This window comes from Onychomys torridus, chromosome 14 (assembly GCF_903995425.1).
Source record: "Onychomys torridus chromosome 14, mOncTor1.1, whole genome shotgun sequence".
Lineage (NCBI taxonomy): Eukaryota > Metazoa > Chordata > Mammalia > Rodentia > Cricetidae > Onychomys > Onychomys torridus.
The window spans coordinates 6,690,939-6,709,943 of NC_050456.1; the positions used below are offsets into that span (position 1 = coordinate 6,690,939).

The 19,005-nt window shown below is 36.9% G+C and overlaps 1 protein-coding gene across 1 annotated transcript in view; it reads left to right on the forward strand.

The window, feature by feature from the left end:
- The window catches only part of Agmo (alkylglycerol monooxygenase), a 165,869-nt gene that overhangs the window by 90,545 nt on the left and 56,319 nt on the right, over positions 1–19,005 (forward strand). The window contains exon 4 of the mRNA XM_036206357.1: positions 15,206–15,309. Coding sequence (XP_036062250.1) covers positions 15,206–15,309 — 104 coding nt within the window. The remainder of the gene's footprint in view (positions 1–15,205; positions 15,310–19,005) is intronic.

Below are 19,005 nucleotides of genomic sequence, written 5' to 3' on the forward strand. Positions count from 1 at the left end.
GAAAAGAACTGAGTTTTACCAATGAAGTACACATAAAAATAAATCAAATAGTGTGATTTAAATACTGATGGTTCAGATGAACCAATTTTACAAAATCAACATGTGTAATCAAGAATATGTACTGCAGGCTGCTATAGAAAGACAGCCATATGTGTATTGATATAAACAAAATGTTGGATAATTTAAGATTCTTCATATTCAAAAACTTATAAAATAGTGGTCGATTCATTCTACAAGAGCATTTGCAAAAGCTAGAAGCTTGCTTATTAAGAACAATGAGGGTTACATACTCATTCTTCTCGGGAGAACTAAAAGGAGTCCTTACAAAAATGATAGAGATGGAAAATGTGTTGACAGGTGGCACAGACAGGGCACAATGGCAGGGACTGTGGTGTCCAAAAGATCAGAGAATGGAGCATACATGAATGAGGAGAAAATACATATGTTTATATAGCATTTATGTGCAGCAAAATGTGGCTCTTCTTATCTTACTTCAAGTTTACATTTAAAAAGTGTTAAACGAATTGTAATTGTTGTCTTGCTAGACAAGCTCTCAGGTTTGGCCTGTGAAGAAAGTTTTGGACCCTTTGCATACCCTTTGAGTATGAAGATGTCTCTTCATGAATGCTCCTGATTGCATTGTCTGTGAAGATTCCTACAGGAAAGTGAGTGTGGAACACAAAATATCTGGGACTGAGTGTTAGGTAGTAATAAGTCATAGCAGAGAGTTAAGCGGGAGTGGAATATGAGTCACGCCTATTAGAATAGTCACAGAAGTACTGTTGTGAACAACTGTTTCAAGCACCAAAGACTCATAACACTCTCCAGTTGTATCCCTCGTTCATTGATAAGCTTTCTTGTAAACCAACTATACATTTATATTTAAGGGGTACCACAGAGGAAAACTGAAACTCTCAGTTTAAGACTTTCAGGTTTCATTCGTTCTCTCTCTCTCTCTCTCTCTCTCTCTCTCTCTCTCTCTCTCTCTCTCTCTCTCTTTGCTGGACAGTCTTACTCTCTACAAGTTCAGTAACATTGAAAATTTCTATTGTAAAAACTAGGCTCGTTTTCCATGAAGTACTAAAAACTGATTTCCAAACACAAAGACAAATTGTCAGAGCAATTAGAAGTTCTTATTAGCAGCAAAGAGAGCCTGGTATGCTTTGTGGTTGCTCACAAGGCTGATTTCCATCCACACAGGAGGCTCACAGAGCCGGAATTCAGCTTGATCTAAGTACTCTGGTATTGTCCAATTGCCTGTCTTTTCCTGACAGGCCTGTATTGTTTTGCTCACCTGGTCACTTCTTTGTGTTACACCCCTTACAAACTTTGTAGTTATTTGTTTTTGACTTCTGCTTGTTGAAGATACTAATTATATAAATCTTTGTTCCAAGCTTAATGTAGCAGAAGTTCATTGTATCTCCCCACAGGAAAGCATAATGCATAGGAGTGTGTGGGAGCACTTGCCAATCTCAGGTTACTCTGTTCACATGATGACAATTCTCCATAATTTCTGCTCCCTAATTTAGCTTGTTCAAGTTATTATGCATGCCATTCCTGTGAAAGAGATGCCTACTTTCTTTGCAAAACACACAGATCCCTTGGAATCTGCTTCTCGTAAACAAGAAAAACACTGACACATGCTAAAGTCCACTTTAGGACATTGGTGTTCCTAATCTGATCTACATCTACATGCATGAACTTTGTTTATGGAGTGAATAGGTGTCCTTGAAAAGATATAAAAAATCATCTAATTAACTATTATTTGAAATATTATACTGATAAAGTTAATTTCAATTTTTGCCAGCCTTTTCAGAAAATTGTTTTCTATATGGAGGGCTGATTTATTAAAATTTTGAGAAATTAAATAATCCCTTTAACTAAAATTGTCTCCTTCCTAGACTGTTACATTTCTTGACATCCCAATGATGATATCATTCAGTGGCGTTTTGGAGTGACCTACACATGCTCTGTTGATGAGGCAAGAGCTTTTTTGTCTCCATTTTCAAAATTAGTATCAGGATTCCCTCTCTGGAGCCCTTGGCCAAGACCTGCAGCTGTGTCTTAAATGGATAGAAATCTGTTCTTGGTCAATACCAGCCACAGGATAACTATGAGCAGTTATTAATGGCGCAGCTAAGAGAAAGAAGAGAGACAATTGACTGGACTGTCTCATTCATAACATTATTTATAGTTCATTCTCATCATAACCTGATAATAAAGTAGACAATAGACTGAACATTACAATGACCTATGGTTGAAAATCCTATCAAGAGTATACAGGCATACAGATAGCTATAAAGCATAGTCTAGTTTAAATAATGGTGTAATGCTCAGTGATCTCTGTGAACAGCACATTATTTGTTCCACTAAGCCAAAAGGTGCAGCCATCAACACACTAGGTATCTATAATGCCTCGGAATGGAAATGTGGGGCTGTTGAGTTTTTCTAACCCTCTGTGTGTCTCTCCTAATAAATATGCAGGATGTACAATACACACGCTGTGTGGGTATGTATGTGTTAGTAGCACCTGGTCCCGCTCACAGGTCCTCCCAGCATCCCTCTCTGCTTTGGGACTCAGGCTTTTTGAGAACAAGTACTCTACTTCATCTTCCTCATCTTTCCACAAACATACATGTCTTTATTCTTCTATTTCTTAAGTATCTAAAACTTTATATACATAGTACAGTATTGGTATTAGAGCATGGAGTGTAACTTGGTGGTAGATTAATCTTCTCATGGGACCTGCCATCACATTTTATAAGAACTACCATAGTCCCTAAGAGGGCATCACTCCTAAGTAACCAAAGACTACTTTAAGGTTTCATCCACTCCAAGATCACTGCACTCTGCATGAAGGTTCAGATGGACTTTTGGTAGCAAAATTACATTTAAGTTACAGAGGGATCTAAGTTCTTAGCATGGCCTCAAAGGTCCTTTATTTTATTGTTTTTTTATAATTCAATAACATCTTTCCTCAAGGCCAGTGTGTGCGTGTGCGTGTGTGTGTGTGTGTGTGTATGTGTGTATGCGTGTGCGTGTGCATGTGTGTGTGTTTGTTTTGATTTTTGTCATTCCTAAGTGTCACGACCACCTCGACCAGCAAGGAAGATGCAACACCGAGCTCTTCTTTCTGGAGTTTATTCAGGAACCTTGAACAATCTTCTGACCCCGGGAGAGCCCTCCCTCAGCCCTAATAGCCTCTGGGTAGCCAACCCTAAATCGCCATGTGGGCATCGCAGACAGGTCCAGGTATACGGAAGCAAGCCAGATCCTAAAGCCAAGCCTAATATGGAATTGTTTACCACCAAGAGCTCTCACCATCGAGAAGGTGGAAGGCAGAAGCCAGCGCCATCTCTAGGGTGTGGCACGCAGCTCTCTACACCTAAGACCTCCTTCTAGTTGTCAAGATGTTATTCCTCAACACTGTGGTAATAGTCAGCCTCCATTTCCTTGACCATGTTACTGTATAGGCTCTCCTTGCTCACTGTCAAGTAGATTCCATAGTTCTGAAGCCATTTCTCCTTAAGAATCATTACTATTTACTCTTTCTTTCTCTACCACCCTACTTTTATATTCTTAGGTAGTTAAGGCAAAAATAAAATCATATCTAAATACTAATATGGTGGCTCTTTGGGAAATAAAAACAAATCTGTCTACATTTGGAAAAACAAGTAGACTTGGGCTTTCAAAGCAGGGTAATGATCAAGGACTGGGAAGTAGTAACAGGATCACTGTGGGAAGCAGAGTGGAATGCTGGGAAGACCTGTGAGTGGGCTTGCAGATGCTACTAACCAAAAAATGCTTATTTTCTTCCTGGGATGTTTGTAATCCTGTACCTCAGCAGTGGCAGTGCTCATAGTACGTGATTCAAGAGGTTGAGACACAAGGACATGAAAGAATAATACTCTGGATTTCTTCTAGAAAGCCAGTGAAAAGAAAGTGTGCAGTGTTGAGCTTAGCCAGCTGGAAATGCTTTTAAGACACAAACTCTGGGTTACCATACACTGTCTAAACTACCTTATCCAAGTGAGTCAGTATAGAAGAAACACTGAGTAATGAGTTATAAATTTGTACTAAAATCATCATATTTTGTTTATTGTGTTACACTTATGTTGTATGAGCAAAAGCCATTCATAATGATATGTTACAACTTAGAGCACTATATGGAATAGATATGAAGAGAGTGGAAAGTCTTGTCTTGTTCCTTATTTTAGTGGAATTGCTTTGGGTTTTTCTACATTTAGTTTGATGTTAGCAATAGGCTTGTTATATATTGCCTTTATTATGTTCAGGTATGTTCCTTGTGTCCCTGATTACTACAAGACCTTTATCATGAAAGGGTATTGGATTTTTGTCAAAGGCTTTTATAAGCATCTAATAAGATTACAAATGAAGCTGCTATGAGCATAGTTGAGCAAGTGTCCTTGTGGTATGATTGAGCATCCTTTGGGTATATGCCCAAGAGTGGTATTGCTGGCTTTTGGAGTAGATTGATTCCCAATTTTCTGGGAAACCATTATATTGATTTCCAAATTGGCTGTGCAAGTTTGCACTCACACCATCACACCATCAAAGGAGAAGTGTTCCCTTTGCTCCACATCCTCGTCAGCATGAGCTGTCACTTGTATTATTGATCTAAGCCATTCTGATAGGTGTATGATAGAATCTCAGAGTTGTTTTGATTTGCATTTTCCTGATGGCTAAGGATGATGAACATTTATTTAATTGTTTCACTGACATTTGAGATTCTTCTCAATTTTTTAATTGGATTACTTGGGGGGTTTTGATATCTAATATCTTAAGTTCTTTATATATTTTAAATATCAGCCTTCTGTTGAATGTAGGGTTAGTGAAGATCTTTTTGCATTTTGTAGGCTGCTGTTTTGTCCTATTGACACTGTCCTTTACCTTGCAGAAGCTCTTCAGTTTCATGAGGATCCACTTATTAATTGTCAATCTTAGTGTCTGTGCTGTGGTGTTCTATTCAAGAAGTTATCTCCTGTTCCAATTTATTTAAAGCTATCCCCCTCTTTCTCTTCTATCAGGTTCAATGTAACTGGATTTATATTGAGGTCTTTGGTCCACTTGGACTTGAGTTTTGTTCAGGGTGATAGATACAGATCTATTTGCATTCTTCTACATGCAGACAGCCAGGTATGCCAGCACCATTTGTTGAAGACACTTCACTTTCTTTGTATATTTTTGGCTATTTTTTGACAAAAATCAAGTGTCCATAGTTGTGTAGATTTATGTCTGGGTCTTTCATTCAATTCCTTTGATCAGAGTGTCTGTTTTTATGCCAATACCAATCTGTTTTTATTACTATAGCTCTGTAGTAGAGATTAAGATCAGGGATGGTGATATCCCCAGCAGTTCTTTTATTGTACAGTACTGTTTTAGCTATCCTGTGTTTTTTGTTTTTCCATATGAAATTGAGTATTATCCTTTCAAGATCTCTAAAGAATTGTGTTTGAATTTTGATGAGGATTGCCTTGACTCTGTACATTGCTTTTGGTAGGATGGCCATTTTACTACATTAATCCTACCAATCCATGAGTATGGGGAATCTTTCCATCTTCTGATATGTTCTCCAGTTTCTTTCTTCCAAGACAAGTTTTGTCGTACAAGTCTTTCATTTTCTTGGTTAGAGTTACCTTAAAATATTTTATATTATTTGTAGCTATTGTGAAAGGTGTTGTTTCCCTAATTTTTTTCTAAAACTGTTTGCCATTTGTATATGGCAGTGCTACTGATTTTTTTTTTTTTTAGTTAATTTTTCAGCCAACCACTTCACTAAAGGTGTTTATCAGATATTGGAGTTTCCTAGTTGAATTTTTGGGATCACTTATGTATACTATCATATCATCTGCAAACAGTGATACTTCGACTTCTTTTTTTCCAGTTTATGTCTCCTTGGTATCCTTTTGTTGTTTTATTGCTCCAACTAGAACTTTGAGTCTATATTGAATAGATATGGAGAGAGTGGACAGCCTTATCTTGTTCCTGATGCTAGTGGAGTTGCTTTGAGTTTCTCTCCATTTAATTTAATGTTGGCTGTCAGCTGACTGTATACTGCTTTTATTATATGTAGGTGTGTTCCTTGTATCATTGATCTCTTTAAGACATTTTTCATAAAGGGTTATTGGATTTTGTCAAAGCTTATCACCACATTGAATGTGATGATAATGTGGTTTTTTTTTTCAGTTTGTTTATATGGTGGATTTCATTGACATATTTTCATATGTTGAACAATCCTTACATCTGTGGGATGAAGCCCATTTGATCATGGTGGAGGATTTCTTTTGATGTGTTCTTGGATTCAGTTTGTCAATATTTTATTATTTTTGTATCAATGTTCATGAGAGAAATTGGTCTATAATTCTCTTTTCTTTGTTGAGTCTTTATGTGGTTTGGGTTATCAAGGTAACTTTGGCCTCATAAAAAGAATTTGGCAATTTTTCTTCTGTCTCTATTTTGTGGAATAATTTGATGAGTACTGGTATTAGCTCTTCTTTGAAAGTCTAGTAGAATTCTGCACTGAAACCATCTGGCCCTGTGCTTTTGGGGTTAGGAGTTTTTAATAATTGTTTCTATTTCCTTAGGGGTTATATGTATAAATTTTTTATCTGATTGATCTTTTCAAAATTTTGTTATGTATTATCTACCAAGAAATTTGTCCATTTAATTTAGGTTTTCCAATGTTGTGGAGTACTTGTTTTTGAAGTACAACCTAATAATTGTCTGGCTTTCCTCAGTGTCTGTTGTTATGCCTCCTTTCATTTATAATTTTGTTAATTTGGATATTCTCTCTTCGCTTTTTTGTTAGTTTGGATAAAGATTTATCTGTCTCATTGATTTTCTCAAAGAATCAGCCCTTTGTTTCATTAACTCTTTACATTGTTCTCTTTATTTCTATTTTATTTATTTCAACCCCTAGTTTGATTATTTCCTGCCATCTCCTCCTCCTGGATATGTGAACTTCTTTTTGTTCTAAAGCTTTCAGGTGCTGTTAAGTCACTAGTATGAAATTTCTCCAAATTCTTTGCAAAGGTGTTTAGTGCTGTGAACTTTCTTCTTAGCACAGCTTTCATGTGTCCCGTAAGTTTGGGTGTGTGTGCATTCATTGTCACTAAATTCTAGCAAGTCTTTGATTTCTTTCTTTATTTCTTCCTTGATCCAGTGGTGATTTAGTTGAGAGCTGTGTAGTTTCCATGAGTTTGTAGACTTCCTGTAGCTTGTGTTGTTATTGAACTCCAACTTTAATTCATGATGATCTGGTAAGATAGAGGGGGTTATTCTAATATTGTGTGTGTGTGTGTGTGTGTGTGTGTGTGTGTGTGTGTGTGTGTGTGTATGTGTGTGTATGTGACTGTTAAGACTTGCTTTGTGACTGAGTATGTGATTAATTTGGGAGAATGTTCCATGAGGTGCTGAGAAGAAGGTATATTCATTGGTGTTTGGGTAAAACATTCTGCAGATGTGTTAGGTCCATTTGTGTTATAACATCTGTTAATTCCATTATTTCTCTGTTTAGTTTCTGTCTGGATGACCTGTCAATAGGTGAGAGTGGAGTGTTGAAGGCTTCCCACTACTAATGTGTGGGGTTCAATACACAATTTAAGCTTTAGTAATATTTCTTTTACAAATGTGAGTGCCCTTGTATGTGGAGCACAGATGTTCAGAATTTAGACATCTCCTTTATGAATTTTTTCCTTTGATGAATATGAGTGTCCTTCTCCATCTCTTTTGACTAATTTTGGTTTGACGTCTATTTTGTTAGATATTGAAATAGCTATATCATCTTACTTCTTTGGTCCATTTGATTTTCCCAATGCTTTACTCTCTGGTAATGTCTGTCTTTGATGTTGAGATGTGTTTCTATATGCTGCAGAAAGATGGATGTTGTTTTCATATCCATTCTGTTAGCCTTTGTCTTTTTATTGGCAAATTGAATCCATTGATCTAAAGGGATGTTAATGACCACTGACTGTTTATTCCTGTTATTATGCTATTAGTGGTAGTGCTGGCAGTGTGTGTGTGTGTGTGTGTGTGTGTGTGTGTGTTTCCCCTTCATGTGCTATTCTCTATTGCCTGTGATTTTGTGGGTCTAGCTAACTTCTTTGGGTTAAAGTTTTCTTTCTAGCACCTTCTGTAGGACTGGGTTTGTGGATAGTAATTAAATTTGATTTTGTCATGAAATATCTTTTTTCCTGCATGTATAGTTTTTATGGGTATAGTAGTCTGGGCTGTCATCCATGGTCTCTTAGAGTCTGCAAGAAATCTGTCCAGGCTCTTCTGGCTTTTAGAGTTTCCACTGAGAACTCATGTGTATTTCTGATAGGTCTGCCTTTATATGTTACTTAGCCTTTTACTTTTGCAACTCTTAATATTCTTTCCTTATTTTGTATGTTTAAGGTTTCAATTAGAATATGGCAAGGGAACTTTTTTTCTGATATAGTCTATGTGGTGTTCTGTAAGCTTCTTGTACATTTAGAGGTATGTCCTTTAGGTGGGAAAATTTTCTTCTATGATATTGTTGAATATATTTTCTGGGGTTTTGAACTGGGATGATTCTTCTTCTTCTTCTTCTTCTTCTTCTTCTTCTTCTTCTTCTTCTTTTTCTTTATCTTCATCTTCGTCTTCTTCTATTCCTATTATACTTAGTTTGGGTCTTTTCATAGTGTCCCAGATTTCCTGTATGTTTTGTGTTATGAATTTTTTTTAGATTTAACATTTTCTTTGATCAATAAATAATTCTATTTCCTCTATAATATCTTTATCACCTGAGAGTCCCTCTTCCTTGACTTGTATTCTGTTGGTGATGTTTGCATCTGTAATTCCTGTTTGCTTACCCAGGTTTTCCTTTTCCTGAATTCCCTCAGTTTTTTTTTTATTGCTTCTATTTCCATTTTCATGTTTTACAGTTTTATATGTTCCTGTCAAGTATTTATTTTTTTCTTGGTTTTCTTGACATCCTTTAAGAGATTAATTGTTTCCTCCAGTTTTTTGGTTGTCATTTCTCCATTTCTTTCAGGGATTTTTCCATTTCCTCTTTAGGACCTCTATCATCTTCATAAAATTATTTTTAAAGTTGTTTTCTAGTGCTTCAACTGTGTTAGGATATTCAGGTCTTGCTGTTGTTGTATAGCTGGGTTCTGGTGGTGGCATATTGCCCTTTGTGTCATTGACTGTGTTTTTACACTGACTTTTAGGCATCTGGATTTGGTCTAGGTGTTGGCTTCTGTTTTACCTTTGTTAGATGGGTGTTTTGTTCCTTGATTTCTGTTTCTTCTCTGGTCCTCTGGCCTAAGTGGCCACGGGTTCTGGTGACTGATGAGTCTCCAGGTTCAGTAAGATTTCTCCACTGGGGATTGGTGAGCCTTATCCCCCTTGATCTAGTCTGGCCTCTGGTAAAGCCAATGTTTTCTTAGGTCTCTAGATCCAGCCTGGCCTCCAGTTATACCTGAGTCTTCTTGTAGAGTACATAAGACCAACCTGACCTCCAGTAGTACATGAGTTTTCTTGTGGGGTACCTAGGACCAGCCTGCCCTCCAGTAGAGCTACTGGGGCTATATTTTTGACTGATATAGACTGTACATGGGCCTTAGGTGGCTGTTCTTCCAACTGGTATGGACTGTGTCTGGACTTACAGAGTCTACTGGAGTTCTGAGGAAGGGGCGCTTATGGACTGGTGAGGGTGGTTTGCCTGATCTGATCTTCACCTCAGTGGTACAAGTCCACTGGGATTGGGGACAAAGCCCAGAACAGCAGGGCCAAGGGACTAGCTGGGATGGTGTTGGCCTAGAGAAGGGTCACAGGTGCAGAATCCAGGGAAAAGTATAGTTCTGCTGGTAGGCTGGTCACTCACCAGTTCTGGCCTGGGCCTGCTTGGCAAGAAGTCTTCTGTGGTTGGGGGAAGGCCCAGCCATGGGGCTGAATATTTGCTGGAATGCATGGGATTGAGGGAGGGTCACTGGGGTTAATATCCAGGGAGGGGTACAGTTCTGCTGGTTGATAGGTCACTCATCTGTTCTGTCTGGTGTGTTCCATGCCTCATTCATGGACATCTGCTAGAAACAAATATTAATAAACTAAATATAGTTTTAATTCTTAGCTTTATCAAGTACTTTTAGCATAAAATTTCAATTTTTGCTCTGTTTTGTTTTAAATTGTTTCTTTCTTCATTTGTTTGTTGATACTGCATTGCATGAAAACCAGACCCACCTTTACTTTTTTATGAATGTTGACTTGCTTTGGAATGCTGCTTCTACTTTCCAGGTGCCCAGACTATACACATGCTGCATCACCCCTGGCTCAAAACCCTGAAATGTGAAAACCATAGCTTTTTAATGTATAACACAAATGAATACTGTAATTACCAATAACATGATTATCAATATCATTTAGATTTTGGGTATTTTATTCAATAACTCAATAATAAATGATGTACTTTTTTCTTTTTGTTGAAATGTTTAAATTATATTTCCTTACAACTTACTATCAGTAAATTCTTGATACTAAAAAAGATCTACAAATTGCATCTTGCATCCTTTTATATTTATCAATTTTATGAAAAATTTTGGAAGATTCATGTAGCCAGGGCTCCCATAGACAAAACATTGTTTTTTCATGCTGAGAAAAGATACCTGGTATCAACCTCTGGCCTCCACCTACACATATTTATATACATATTCAGTATTCATAACAACACACATATATACATATAATACACATATATACCATACCTAGAGAATACACATATAGAGAACTCTCTGCCTCTACCCCCTTCTCTCTCTGTCTTGCACACACACACACACACACACACACACACACAGAATTAAACAATAGGGTAAATTCATCAATTAAATGACTACAGGTGGAAATATTTCTTCTCTTTTAATGCAATCTGTTTTATGCTACTTGTCTTAGTCTCATTTCCTATTGCAAAAAAGTATCCTGCCCAAAGCAATTCAAAGGAGCCATGTTTATTCGGGTTGTAATTCCAAGTCCCTCCTGTCAGGGAAGTCACTTTGGCAGAAGCTAGATAGAAGAGTTCGTATTACACCTCCATCAAGAACACAGAGCAGTGGGTTAATACATACATGGTAGTGCTCAGTTCACACTCTCCACCTCTACAGTCCAAGATTCTAGTCAGGGAATGTACCCTACTGCATACCTGGATCTTCCTTGATCCTCATTGCACAATAGACTGATGTTTCTGAAATCCTGTTAGTATGCTATGGTGGTGTGAATGAGAATGGCCGCCACAGGTTCATATGCTTGAAATTTGCTTATTAGTTAGTAAAACTCCTTTGGGAAGGATTAGGGGGTTTGCTACTTTGGAAGAGGTGTGTCACCAGGAGTTGGCTTTATGCCAGGCCCAGTCTCTTTCTCTCTCCACCTCCAACTTTCAGATAAGATGTATGTTCTCTTTTAACTGCCCAAGAAACAGTTTTGCCTACCTGACTGCCTGCCTACTGCCATGCTACTCACTGTGATGGTCATGGAATCACCTCTGAAACTGCAAGCCCCAGTTACGTGCTTTCTTTTATAAGTTGTCTTGGTCATGGTGCCTCATCTCATCACAACAATAGAACAGTAACTAAGACACAGGATGTTCTTTCACTAACTTTACACACACACACACACACACACACACACACACACACACACACACACACACACACCTTCTGACATGGAAGAAGAATGGGGACCAGTAAGAAAGGGAAAGGGGATCAGTAGAATTTCTAGGAGAAGCACCCAGAGAGTAATGACCACATATAATCAAAATATGTTATATATGTGCATTAAAATATCATAACAAAGCCCATTACTGTGTAGAGTGAATATATGCAAATAAAACATTTGAAAATAAAAAATCTTGACAGAAGCTTTATTACACACTGAAAAGAACTGTTATGCATTTCAAATAGAAAATAAACATAAACAGTGAACAGTCTTATTTAGGAATGCAACTCAGCAATAAAAAGACCAAATAATTATAAACAGACAAAGGGGGACAGTCTCTTCTTTTTTTGAATGAAAAAAGTCAAACTTCATAACTTGACTTCCTTGACTTCATTATTTGACTTCCTTGAAGCAGAAAAACTAAAAGGACAGGAAGCAGATTGCAAGGTGGCATGAACTGAGAGTGTCAGTGAGTCACTGGCTGCCTTAACTATATACTGCTGACTAACCAGTCAGTAGCTTAAAATAAGAACACTCTATTGTCAGATGATTTCAGAGAGACAGAAATCAGCCTGTGGCTTATATGAACCTTACCAGCCCAAGCTCATAGGGTTTATTTGCTGCTAAGTTGTTCAACTGATTGCAGGCAGGCTGTAGTGCATCCATGGTCTTGACTACACAAGATTCTGTCCAAATTCACTTGCATGATTGCTGGCTGGATTCCTGGTGTTTATACTAACAAGCATAGCACTTGATGTCTTGTTAGTCAATCACTTCTCCCAGTTACCCTTCAGATGGAGCTCAGTAAAGGAGAGGTCCCATGATGGCAGCTGGGAATGTGAGAACATGAGAGTGTACTTGAGACACAGCTACTCTTTTTAATTACCAAAGTGACATCACATCCATCATCTTTGCCAAAATCCTGTTTCCTAGAAGGGAGTCACTTAACCCTGCTGATTTAAAAGGAAGGATCATCAAAGGTGTAACCACAAGTGGAGCGAAATCACCAGAGCCTTGCACTTGGTGGGCAGGAGAGACTCACATGTCACACAAACACAAAGGCTTCTCACTCAGGGTCCCAGAAGGCCCATTCCATCATGCTATCAAAGTCCTTAATTCCATAATGTAAGTCAAAAACCATTTTAGACTGTGTCTATATCAACCATAGAGGTAGCGATGGATGGGAAAAATCCAGAATGATAAAAAATTTCTGTATCAATAGTAATTACATATCTGCACTTGATCACCAAGCATTGAATATTAGAAAGAAGGGGTTTGAATGGAATGTATACATTTTATAAAGATTTGTTGATTGATTGATTGATTGATTGATTGTGTGTGTGTGTGTGTGTGTGTGTGTGTGTGTGTGTGTGCGCTGTTCCATGTGGAAGTGGGTAGTCTGAGAGGACAGACAGGACATTGGATCCCCAGGCACTGGAATTAGGAGCAGTTGTAAGTTGCCCCGTGTGGGTGATGAGAAGGGAACCTGGGTTCTCTGAAATAATAGCAGGTGCTCTTCACAATGGAGCCATCCCTGCATGCTCTGAAACTTATGAATTTATTAAAAATGTTTAAAATGAACAAATGCAGTAATATAGCATACATATAATATTAGAATTCAGCTAAATGAGTATAATTTTTTGGCTACATATTAAAAAATATATTCATACAAATGTACATTTTGGCACTGTAAAAAAGCATAATTATTTCTAATTATGCCATTGCAAAGGTCTAATAAAATGTTATGTGAACATAAAGTCTATGACTTGATTGAACAGAATATATAATTTTATTAAATCTTCCCATATAAAAAGTTTTCTAAATAATATAATTTTTTCCTTAATATTTGATTTCATTTATTAGAGCAAGCAATTTACCAATTCAAGCATTAAGGAAGGTAAACAAAATATTAACTATTAATATTTTCTTATTCCATTCCCTTAACAACTATTGTAATTATTTTCTATAAAATATAATTTTCGAACCATGCTTGAAAATAATTTACTTCCAAAAATCTGACTATAGACTGTGCAAAAAAAAAAAAAAATCCAATTTTCCTGACTCTTTTCCATTCCTGGAAAGGGATATAGGTGAGCCAGTGGTATCTTGTTACTGCATACTGTTTATGCAGCTGGGCCTCATTGATCTTGGGCTCCTGTTACACGGTTTGTGATGGGAAGAAAACACTTTCAAAACAACCACAGACACAGGTCTTTAACCTCCACCTTCATGGACTCTTTGTTGCACAATTACTTCTGTGGGGATTATGAGGAAACAGCGCTAGAGTCCTCTACCCCTCTCTGAACCCATAGTTTGGGTGTGTTAAAAACAATATTTGGAATCAAATATTGGTAAGTCGAAAAAGACATGTTTATTTTTATTCAAGGCTTATTGTAAGTACCAGGCTCTAAAATGCTTGACATTGAGTTTTCTAAGGAGAAAAATGTGTTTAGCTTATTTCAAGGACTCAATTGGTAAACATTTTTCAAAACTTAGGACATTTGTCATATTTATTACAACTTAAAACCCACACAACATCTGAAGATAGAAAGAAACAGCTTTTGCAAATCTCTTATATGTAGCTATATATGTAATAAATAAGCCAGAAGTTTGGGCCCTAACTATTTCAAATGGTTTCAAATACTGTGTCTGTGTAGTTTTAAAGGACCTCGTGATGAATTACTGCTCATTCATGCAACAAGAATTCCTGAATTGTTTGGGTACAGTGTGTTTATTAGAAGGGATTGAATGACTAAAATAATAACCAATCACAATCTGAAGTACTTATTGGACAATGGATGCTGAAAACACTCCCTGCTTGAAAAGACAGCAGGCCTTGTGAGGATGATCTTGGCAATTCTTGATGTAAGAAACAGTCTTGATTTACTTCTCTATTTTGAGGGCACATGAATGTCATGTGAAGTGGTGAACATCTTGGTAAGCTATGAGAAGAACCATAAACAATGACTAGTGTGTGAATAAAAGTATAATCTTAAAGATCAGCATCAAATATTTTTATGGTTTGCTTATTTCAAGACAGCTTTTGAGACTTCTCAAAAGCCACCAGGAAATCATATGGTGTAATATTTCATTATATACCAATTTCTTCCAAATTTGTCTTTAATTAGAAATGTGTTATTACATATTGAAAACTCATCACTTTCCATTGGGTACATTGTTACAACACCATACATTAGCTTTTATAATCTGTGATACTGTAAATGTTAGCAAAGCATAAATTTTGGAAGTCATCTCATTGCATTGGCGGTATATAATTGTGTCACATACCATGTGTGCATTTACTGGTCATGCTTCATTTTCTATTTAGTTATTATTTGTATACTGTATGCTTCCAAAAATGCTTCAAGAAAGCTCATTTTAATTCTCGATCTGTTGGCTAGCCTTTTCTGAGATGTTCCAGGCTTTTCATCTGTTCTTAGATTGAAGTTTGTGACTGAATGGAAGCTGTTCTCTTCTTATTCTCATTCTTTGTTTAAAATCACATGTTTTGCAGAGATTAACATTATTTGGGCTGCACACCAAGTGCACCACAGTTCCGAAGACTATAACTTAAGCACAGCACTGAGACAATCTGTCTTGCAGCCATATAGTTCCTGGGTAAGTTGTGGGAAACTGGATAACTGTGAAAGTATCATTTGTGTTTTAAATCCTATGTCAGTAGGACATACGTCCACGGAGGGATTATTGGGCCTCAGTTGCTTCCTCTGGCTTTTTGTTTGAAGAGGTGATTGCTAAGTATCACAGGCATGCAGGCTCTTGAACTCCACAATGAAAGGCCACATACAAAAGAGTACCCTCACTACTGCTGTTCCATACTTCTGCATTTGCAATATCTAAAATTGTGTGCTACATGAACCCATTTTTAGAGAGGGCTTTTGCTCATGTATTTCTTTGTAGTGATTTCACATTATTTAAGTACTCTGTGAGTAAGAAATGTGTTCATAGAAACTGTAATATATAAGAACTATAATAATTCTAAGATAATGGAATTAAGTCTGCATTTAGGTAGCAGAGATGGTAAAGGAGAGTACAGCTGAACTCATCCAGCCTGGCACCTGTACAGGTGACTTTTTCATCTGTATTGGAAGTCTTTATCTCCATTAATGATCATTCTTCTGTTATTATCTCATTTGATCTTTGTTAATAAGTTCATAGCTCTGTTATATCAAATGTTATCCAGAAACTGAAGTGCCATGAGGTTGGTTATATAGCTGATAAGTGCAAAATTCAAACCCTAACCAGGTGCCTTTTAACTGGAAGAAAATATGCAGGTTTGGGTACTAACCCAACTAGCAGAATAGGGAGAAGGCCTATAAGCTTGTAATGATATAGTTAATGAACAAATCTTAAAAGAACCTTCCTTTAACCTTATCATACCAAAGACCCCTAGGTTAAAACATGCCTTTATTTTGGGGTTGCTATAGCAAAATGCTACAAACTGAGAGACTTAAAACAGCAACAGCAAAAGTATTGTTTCATATTTCTAGATGCTAAATGGCAGTGTCTCAGTGCTTCCGGAATGACATTACCACCAAGGCCCCAGGGGTTATCTGCGGTAATACACTGTCCTAGGCTCTTGTTGTGTTGGGGTTTGTTAAAGAAAAATAACCAGCGTTCAAGCTTTTCCATCATCTTATTCCTGCTTATTTGTTCAAATTGACCTTTTTAAACTAAGGGAACTGGTCATCCTGAATGAGGGACCTGTGGTTGGCTCTTATAAACAACCAGAAAGAATACAGCTGTATTTGAAGTTGTCCAAGGGCATTAGTGTAGTTAATGAATTAAGTACTTACTATCAGAAAAAAGATTCATCAGAGCATTATATACCTCAGAATTTGAAGAAATCTTCTCTTTTATATAGACTACTTTTCAAAAAATATAAAAATGAATTTCAGAAAAGCCCCACTCTGCCATATTGCACTAACAATCCTAGATTGAAATGCCAATCCAGATGCTTAAGCCCAGTTTACTATAATCTCAGTATGTACCAACTCTGTGTCATCCCTGCCATTAAATGAATGTGTACAATGGTACCTGAGGACTAAGTCCTAGCTGCATGGTGAAGTCACTGCATGACAAGCATCGGGACGTTTCTTCTGCTCTTTGATGGAGTGTTGGTAAAAGGAGTGGAGCCCAACCTGTGACCAAAGGTGGCAGCAGCTTCCAGAAGAGTCTAAAGGAAAAGCATTGCAAACAACAGTAGTGGCTGTGGGGTCAAGCATGGAAGGAAAGGAGAGAGAGATTCCACTAGTTAGTGTGAAAGTTGGACAGGAAGTTCTTCTCCCAGAACATGGAGGCCACCAAAGTAATTTGAGAAAATTAAGATTATCTTTCATTTAGCAATGGTGACATTTGTGGAAAGCATGTGGACAGAAATAATTGTTGAAATGGTGTCACATGAAGCTGCCCATTCTATTGACATTCTGAACCGTTTCATCATCTGAATAATTTCCATGCCTCCCTTTTGTAATAAATTGATGACATCCATCATCTCTGAAGTTTATTTCCACTCTATAGTTGTAAATATTTCCAAATAAAATACTATAAATCAAAAATGAATGTGTCCAAAGTTAAATGAGTGCAAATCCAAGCAAAATGAGCTTCACACTTATCTAGTCCTCATAGTAAAATATTTTATATTATTTTATCACACACAGAAAGAAGTGTGTTGAATTAGGAAATGCGTCCCAGGCATGTCACAAATTGCTATTTGTTTGGGGAGAGGTGATGGAGGAGCTGACATGATGAAAGAAGAAAGGTAGAGGGCTTTAGTCAGCCTGCATTCTTGACCAGCATTTCCGGGGTCCTTTCTCTGTTTACTGAAATCAAAGGCAGATTTCAGATCACTTTCTTTTCCTTGAATTATCTGTAAAATTTCTCATCAGCAGTTACAAAAGGCCTATAATTTAACAGTTACCAAGTCAACCATATATTTTAGAACAAATAATAAATGGGTCATATCTTTGAAAAGAAAATTGGTGTGAAAGGAGCAAAATTAAGCTCAGAGAATATTTCTTTCATAGAAAACTTTGAGTGGCAGACCTATCATGTGAAACAATTAAAAATAAGGATTCAACTTTCTAGAATTCTAACCATGTCATTTGTATTTTAGAGACAATTTTAAGCCTCATGTTACCTATATAAAATAACTGCAATTTACAGAATACTATTAAACTAAGTGTCATTTTATTTACAATATAATGCTATATATAGTTTTGTAAACTCCTTTAATCTTACATTATACATTTTAATACAATGGTAATGTAATTCCTAGTACATATACCAAAATGTATTTAGATCTATAACATGGTTATCATAAAATATATAATTATATAAGAACTATTGTGGAATATTATTTTAGATCTGTTATATTTGTTTATGCTGTGGAACATTTGTTTTAATGATGCAAAAATGTGTTGCATTCTTTTATGTTGCATTTGTTTAACTCCATGAAGCTGTGTTACTTTGCCTGTCTAAAACAACTGATTGGTCTAATAAAGAGCTGGCTGGTCAATAGCAAGGCAGGAGAAAGGATAGGCAGGGCTGGCAAGCAGAGAGAATAAATAGGAGGAAAGATATGAATAGAAAAGATCCAAGAGCAAGATAAGGAGGAGGACTCCAGGGGCGAGCCACTCAGCTAAACAGCAAGACATGGAGTAAGAAGTAAAGAAAGGTATACAGAAATAGATAAAGGTAAAATCCCAGAGGCAAAAGATAGATAGGACAATTTATGAAAAGATGGCTAAAAATAAGCCAAGCTAAGGCCAGGCATGTATAAGTAAGAATAAGCCTCTCTGTGTGTATTTATTTGGTAGCTGGGCAGCTGGCTCCCCAAAGATCAAAGAACCAAAGACTAAAGAACAACAAACTACAAACCTTCACTTCCTTGTTGTTGAGAGAGGGTCTCTCTTTAAAACTCAGACTAGCCTGGAACTTGTATAGATCTGGCCAAATTGAACTCATAGAGATCCACCTGCCTGTGCCTCCTGAGTACTAAGATTAAAAGCCTGAGCCACCAGGTCTGGCCATCCTTTTCTAACTTTATAATAGATGATACATGTAGAAGCTACATTGAATTTATACTTAATGTATAATTGTACATGTGCTCAAAAGTAAAAGAAAAGCCAGGTATAGCATACAAACCTACAGCTACAGAACTAGGGAGAATTTGGCAGGATTTTAGGCATGATTTCAAGGCCAACTTGGGCTCTATATCAAATACAAGGCCAGTCAGGGATACACAGCAAGAATCTGTTTCAATAAAAACAAATAAATGAATTGAAAAAAAAAACT